This window comes from Oncorhynchus masou, unplaced genomic scaffold (genome assembly GCF_036934945.1).
Source record: "Oncorhynchus masou masou isolate Uvic2021 unplaced genomic scaffold, UVic_Omas_1.1 unplaced_scaffold_536, whole genome shotgun sequence".
NCBI lineage: Eukaryota > Metazoa > Chordata > Actinopteri > Salmoniformes > Salmonidae > Oncorhynchus > Oncorhynchus masou.
Genome location: NW_027011770.1, coordinates 551620 through 559119, shown reverse-complemented (window position 1 = coordinate 559119; position 7500 = coordinate 551620). Strand labels below are relative to the sequence as shown.

Below are 7500 nucleotides of genomic sequence, written 5' to 3'. Positions count from 1 at the left end.
AACACTATATAGAACACCAACACTATATAGGACACCAACACTATATAGAACACCAACACTATATAGAACACCAACACTATATAGAACACCAACACTATATAGAACACCAACACTATATAGAACACCAACACTATATAGGACACCAACACTATATAGAACACCAACACTATATAGAACACCAACACTATATAGAACACCAACACTATATAGAACACCTACACTATATAAACTATATACACCCCCCCCAGGTCTGGTAAACCGTACTCCGTTTCCCTCCTCCCCCCAGGTCTGGTAAACCACCAACACGTTTCCCTCCTCCCCCAGGTCTGGTAAACCGTACACCGTTTCCCTCCACCCCCAGGTCTGGTAAACCGTACTCCGTTTCCTACCTCCCCACCAGGTCTGGTAACCGTTCCCCGTTTCCCCCCAGGTCTCCCCCCCCCCAGGTCTGGTAAACCGTACTCCGTTTCCACTCCCCCTCCCCCAGGTCTAGTAACCGTACTCCGTTTCCCCCCAGGTCTAGTAACCGTACCGTTTCCCCCCAGGTCTAGTAACCGTACTCCGTTTCCCCCAGGTCTAGTAACCGTACTCCGCCCCCCCCCCCAGGTCTAGTAACCGTCCTCCCCCCCAGGTCTAGTAACCGTACCCGTTTCCCCCCAGGTCTGGTAAACCGTACTCCGTTTCCCCCCAGGTCTAGTAACCGTACTCCGTTTCCCCCAGGTCTAGTAACCGTACTCCGTTTCCCCCAGGTCTAGTAACCGTACTCCGTTTACCCCCCCAGGTCTAGTAACCGTACTCCGTTTCCCCCAGGTCTAGTAACCGTAGGTCTCCGTACCCCCCAGGTCTAGTAACCGTACTCCGTTTCCCCCCCAGGTCTAGTAACCGTACTCCGTTTCCCCCAGGTCTAGTAACCGCACTCCGTTTCCCCCAGGTCTAGTAACCGTACTCCGTTTCCCCCAGGTCTAGTAACCGTACTCCGTTTCCCCCAGGTCTAGTAACCGTTCTCCGTTTCCCCCAGGTCTAGTAACCGTACTCCGTTTCCCCCCCAGGTCTGGTTAACCATTCTCCGTTCCCCCCCAGGTCTGGTAAACTGTACTCCGCCCCCAGCTCTGGTAAACCGTTCTCCGTTTTCCCCCAGGTCTGGTAAACCGTACCCCCCCCCCCCTGGTCTGGTAAACCGTACCCCCCAGGTCTGGTAAACCGTACACCCCCCCAGGTCTGGTAAACCGTATGGTCCCCCCCTGGTCAGGTAAACCGTACACCGTCCCCCCAGGTCTGGTAAACCGAACCCCCTGGTCTGGTAAACCGTACTCCCCCTCCCCCAGGTCTGGTAAACCGTAGGCCCTCCCCCCTGGTCTGGTAAACCCCCCCCCCCCCCCAGGTCTGGTAAACCGTACTCCCCCTCCCCCAGGTCTGGTAAACCGTACTCCCCCTGGTCTGGTAAACCGTACTCCCCCTCCCCCAGGTCTGGTAAACCGTACTCCCCCGGTCTGGTAAACCGCCCCCCCCCCCCCCAGGTCTGGTAAACCGTACCCCCCCCCCAGGTCTGGTAAACCGTACTCCCCCTCCCCCAGGTCTGGTAAACCGTACCCCCCCCAGGTCTGGTAAACCGTACTCCCCCTCCCCCCAGGTCTGGTAAACCGCACCCCCCCCCCCCCCAGGTCTGGTAAACCGTATCCCCCCCCCCCCAGGTCTGGTAAACCGTACCCCCAGGTCTGGTTAACCATTCTCCGTCCCCCCCCCAGGTCTCAAGCTCAGGCTTATCTGATGAGAAATGTAAGCTGCTTTGCTCTTTGGGTTTTTGTCGTCGTCGGCAGTTAGACACATTAGAAAGTCTATTCACGTTGTTGTTGTTGTTGTTGTTAAACACAGAAACATTATAGTGCTTTAAACACTTTATTTTAAAACAACCTCTCTCATATCTGTTTGTTCTCTGATGTATCAGACCAACACAACCGACTTGTTGCCGTTCGGTCTCTTTTTAGGTTTTTACTAACAGAACTGTTTCTATGGTCTTTAACTCTTTTGGTCCCAGTGAGTTGTGAAGTGAACACCGTCACCCGGAGAGGAGGACCTACGTCTCAAATGGAACCCTATTCCCTATATAGTGCACTACTTTTGACCCAAAGTAGTGCACTGACTTTGAAAATAGGGTGCTATTTGGGATCTAACCTAGGATTTCAGGCCCTCTGCTTGTACAGTGTTGCTACTATGCTCTGTGAGAGGAGAGAGCCAGCCGTATGTTGGTTTACGGGAAGATTAAACTGCAGAAGAGCCGAGCGCTGACGCCAACCACTGTCGTCTGTATGGATCAACCGTTTCAGAGTAGGAGTGCAGGTCCTAGATCCTAGGCTAAACTGATCCTAGATCGGCACTTGTACTCTGCAGTCCGTGGTGAGGATTTGCAGGGGCAGGCTGGGAGTCTTTCTCTGGTCTAGTCTGAGGACAGGAGTCAGTGGAGTCGAGTGGGATGGATTTAACGTTTTCAGACTTACAAGGTTCCCTCATCGTTCTGTTCTGCAGCTACCTTCTGTCCAGCTACCTTCTGTCCAGCTACCTTCTGTCCAGCTACCTTCTGTCCAGCTACCTTCTGTTCCTGGTCTGCTTCTCCACTTCTGTGTATTAATAGTGGATCAGGGTTATAACCAACCAAGGCCTTTAATATTGGATCAGGGTTATAACCAGCCTTTAATAGTGGATCAGGGTTATAACCAGCCTTTAATAGTGGATCAGGGTTATAACCCCAGGCCTTTAATAGTGGATCAGGGTTATAACCAGCCTTTAATAGTGTATCAGGGTTATAACCAACCCCAGGCCTTTAATAGTGGATCAGGGTTATAACCAACCCCAGGCCTTTAATAGTGGATCGGGGTTATAACCAGCCTTTAATAGTAGATCAGGGTTATAACCAGCCTTTAATAGTGGATCAGGGTTATAACCAGCCTTTAATAGTAGATCAGGGTTATAACCAACCCCAGGCCTTTAATAGTGGATCAGGGTTATAACCAGCCTTTAATAGTGGATCAGGGTTATAACCAGCCTTTAATAGTGGATCAGGGTTATAACCAGCCTTTAATAGTGGATCAGGGTTATAACCAGACTTTAATAGTGGATCAGGGTTATAACCAGCCTTTAATAGTGGATCAGGGTTATAACCAGCCTTTAATAGTAGATCAGGGTTATAACCAACCCCAGGCCTTTAATAGTGGATCAGGGTTATAACCAACCCCAGGCCTTTAATAGTGGATCAGGGTTATAACCAACCCCAGGCCTTTAATAGTGGATCAGGGTTATAACCAACCCCAGGCCTTTAATAGTGGATCAGGGTTATAACCAACCCCAGGCCTTTAATAGTGGATCAGGGTTATAACCAGCCTTTAATAGTGTATCAGGGTTATAACCAACCCCAGGCCTTTAATAGTGGATCAGGGTTATAACCAGCCTTTAATAGTGGATCAGGGTTATAACCAGCCTTTAATAGTGGATCAGGGTTATAACCAACCCCAGGCCTTTAATAGTAGATCAGGGTTATAACCAGCCTTTAATAGTGGATCAGGGTTATAACCAGCCTTTAATAGTGGATCAGGGTTATAACCAACCCCAGGCCTTTAATAGTGGATCAGGGTTATAACCAACCCCAGGCCTTTAATAGTGGATCAGGGTTATAACCAGCCTTTAATAGTGGATCAGGGTTATAACCAGCCTTTAATAGTGGATCAGGGTTATAACCAGCCTTTAATAGTGGATCAGGGTTATAACCAGCCTTTAATAGTGGATCAGGGTTATAACCAACCCCAGGCCTTTAATAGTGGATCAGGGTTATAACCAACCCCAGGCCTTTAATAGTGGATCAGGGTTATAACCAGCCTTTAATAGTGGATCAGGGTTATAACCAGCCTTTAATAGTGGATCAGGGTTATAACCAACCTTTAATAGTGGATCAGGGTTATAACCAGCCTTTAATAGTGGATCAGGGTTATAACCAACCCCAGGCCTTTAATAGTGGATCAGGTTTATAACCAACCCCAGGCCTTTAATAGTGGATCAGGGTTATAACCAGCCTTTAATAGTGGATCAGGGTTATAACCAACCTTTAATAGTGGATCAGGGTTATAACCAACCCCAGGCCTTTAATAGTAGATCAGGGTTATAACCAACCCCAGGCCTTTAATAGTGGATCGGGGATATAACCAACCCCAGGCCTTTAATAGTGGATCAGGGTTATAACCAACCTTTCATAGTGGATCAGGGTTATAACCAACCCCAGGCCTTTAATAGTGGATCAGGGTTATAACCAGCCTTTAATAGTGGATCAGGGTTATAACCAGCCTTTAATAGTGGATCAGGGTTATAACCAACCTTTAATAGTGGATCAGGTTTATAACCAACCCCAGGCCTTTAATAGTGGATCAGGGTTATAACCAGCCTTTAATAGTGGATCAGGGTTATAACCAGCCTTTAATAGTGGATCAGGGTTATAACCAACCCCAGGCCTTTAATAGTAGATCAGGGTTATAACCAACCCCAGGCCTTTAATAGTGGATCGGGGATATAACCAACCCCAGGCCTTTAATAGTGGATCAGGGTTATAACCAACCTTTCATAGTGGATCAGGGTTATAACCAACCCCAGGCCTTTAATAGTGGATCAGGGTTATAACCAGCCTTTAATAGTGGATCAGGGTTATAACCAACCTTTAATAGTGGATCAGGGTTATAACCAACCCCAGGCCTTTAATAGTGGATCAGGGTTATAACCAGCCTTTAATAGTGGATCAGGGTTATAACCAGCCTTTAATAGTGGATCAGGGTTATAACCAGCCTTTAATAGTGGATCAGGGTTATAACCAACCCCAGGCCTTTAATAGTGGATCAGGGTTATAACCAACCCCAGGCCTTTAATAGTGGATCAGGGTTATAACCAACCCCAGGCCTTTAATAGTGGATCAGGGTTATAACCAGCCTTTAATAGTGGATCAGGGTTATAACCAACCTTTAATAGTGGATCAGGGTTATAACCAACCTTTAATAGTGGATCAGGGTTATAACCAACCCCAGGCCTTTAATAGTGGATCAGGGTTATAACCAGCCTTTAATAGTGGATCAGGGTTATAACCAGCCTTTAATAGTGGATCAGGGTTATAACCAGCCTTTAATAGTGGATCAGGGTTATAACCAACCCCAGGCCTTTAATAGTGGATCAGGGTTATAACCAACCCCAGGCCTTTAATAGTGGATCAGGGTTATAACCAACCCCAGGCCTTTAATAGTGGATCAGGGTTATAACCAGCCTTTAATAGTGGATCAGGGTTATAACCAACCTTTAATAGTGGATCAGGGTTATAACCAACCCCAGGCCTTTAATAGTGGATCAGGGTTATAACCAGCCTTTAATAGTGGATCAGGGTTATAACCAACCCCAGGCCTTTAATAGTGGATCAGGGTTATAACCAGCCTTTAATAGTGGATCAGGGTTATAACCAGCCTTTAATAGTGGATCAGGGTTATAACCAACCTTTAATAGTGGATCAGGGTTATAACCAACCTTTAATAGTGGATCAGGGTTATAACCAACCCCAGGACTTTAATAGTGGATCAGGGTTATAACCAACCCCAGGACTTTAATAGTGGATCAGGGTTATAACCAACCCCAGGACTTTAATAGTGGATCAGGGTTATAACCAACCTTTAATAGTGGATCAGGGTTATAACCAGCCTTTAATAGTGGATCAGGGTTATAACCAACCCCAGGCCTTTAATAGTGGATCAGGTTTATAACCAGCCTTTAATAGTGGATCAGGGTTATAACCAGCCTTTAATAGTGGATCAGGGTTATAACCAACCCCAGGCCTTTAATAGTGGATCAGGGTTATAACCAGCCTTTAATAGTGGATCAGGGTTATAACCAGCCTTTAATAGTGGATCAGGGTTATAACCAGCCTTTAATAGTGGATTAGGGTTATAACCAACCTTTAATAGTGGATCAGGGTTATAACCAACCCCAGGACTTTAATAGTGGATCAGGGTTATAACCAACCTTTAATAGTGGATCAGGGTTATAACCAGCCTTTAATAGTGGATCAGGGTTATAACCAACCTTTAATAGTGGATCAGGGTTATAACCAACCTTTAATAGTGGATCGGGGTTATAACCAGCCTTTAATAGTGGATCGGGGTTATAACCAACCTTTAATAGTGGATCAGGGTTATAACCAGCCTTTAATAGTGGATCGGGGTTATAACCAACCTTTAATAGTGGATCAGGGTTATAACCAGCCTTTAATAGTGGATCAGGGTTATAACCAACCTTTAATAGTGGATCAGCGTTATAACCAACCCCAGGCCTTTAATAGTGGATCAGGGTTATAACCAACCTTTAATAGTGGATCAGGGTTATAACCAACCTTTAATTGTGGATCAGGGTTATAACCAACCCCAGGCCTTTAATAGTGGATCAGGGTTATAACCAACCTTTAATAGTGGATCAGGGTTATAACCAACCTTTAATTGTGGATCAGGGTTATAACCAACCCCAGGCCTTTAATAGTGGATCAGGGTTATAACCAACCCCAGGACTTTAATAGTGGATCAGGGTTATAACCAACCCCAGGACTTTAATAGTGGATCAGGGTTATAACCAACCCCAGGACTTTAATAGTGGATCAGGGTTATAACCAACCTTTAATAGTGGATCAGGGTTATAACCAGCCTTTAATAGTAGATCAGGGTTATAACCAACCCCAGGCCTTTAATAGTGGATCAGGGTTATAACCAGCCTTTAATAGTGGATCAGGGTTATAACCAACCCCAGGCCTTTAATAGTGGATCAGGGTTATAACCAGCCTTTAATAGTGGATCAGGGTTATAACCAGCCTTTAATAGTGGATCAGGGTTATAACCAACCCCAGGCCTTTAATAGTGGATCAGGGTTATAACCAGCCTTTAATAGTAGATCAGGGTTATAACCAGCCTTTAATAGTGGATCAGGGTTATAACAAGCCCCAGGTCTTTAATATTGGATCTACCAATAAGTAGCACCCACTTGTATAGAGAGTGCATTGTTTTATGGAGATATTTACAAATCTCCTGATGATGTCATGTCTCCTCCTCTGCAGGTGTTGTATAAGGTGTACATGTCCTTCGTGGAGGTGGGCCCTGAGAATGTTCAGACAGCTGACTATTTCAAAGGAGTGGGTGAGGATGAGTTCTGGTGTTTAGCTGTAGTCTGTGTTAGCTGTAGTCTATTTACACATACACTATGCTCTGCATAGCCACTATGAGACCCTCTCCTGATTTCCTGTCTCTGAACCTAAAGACTCTCCCACGTCCCCTGTGCCTCCTCTCTTCCTCCTCCCCTCTCCCTCCACCCTTCCTCCCCTCTCCCTCCACCCTTCCTCTCTCTCCCTCCACCCTTCCTTCTCCTCCCTGTCTCCCCACACCCTTCCTCCTCCTCCCCCTCTTCCTCCCTGTCTCCCTCCACCCTTCCTGCTCCTCCCCATCT

General features: G+C 46.5%; 1 protein-coding gene across 1 annotated transcript in view; it reads left to right on the top strand.

Moving 5' to 3' along the window:
• Positions 1–1080: 1080 nt before the first annotated feature.
• LOC135535954 (sodium/hydrogen exchanger 5-like) overlaps positions 1081–7500 on the top strand; it is a gene marked incomplete at its 5' end in the record, with an annotated part of 45156 nt that continues 38736 nt past the window's right edge. The window contains 3 exons of the mRNA XM_064962358.1: positions 1081–1143; positions 1382–1493; positions 7115–7193. Coding sequence (XP_064818430.1) covers positions 1081–1143; positions 1382–1493; positions 7115–7193 — 254 coding nt within the window. The remainder of the gene's footprint in view (positions 1144–1381; positions 1494–7114; positions 7194–7500) is intronic.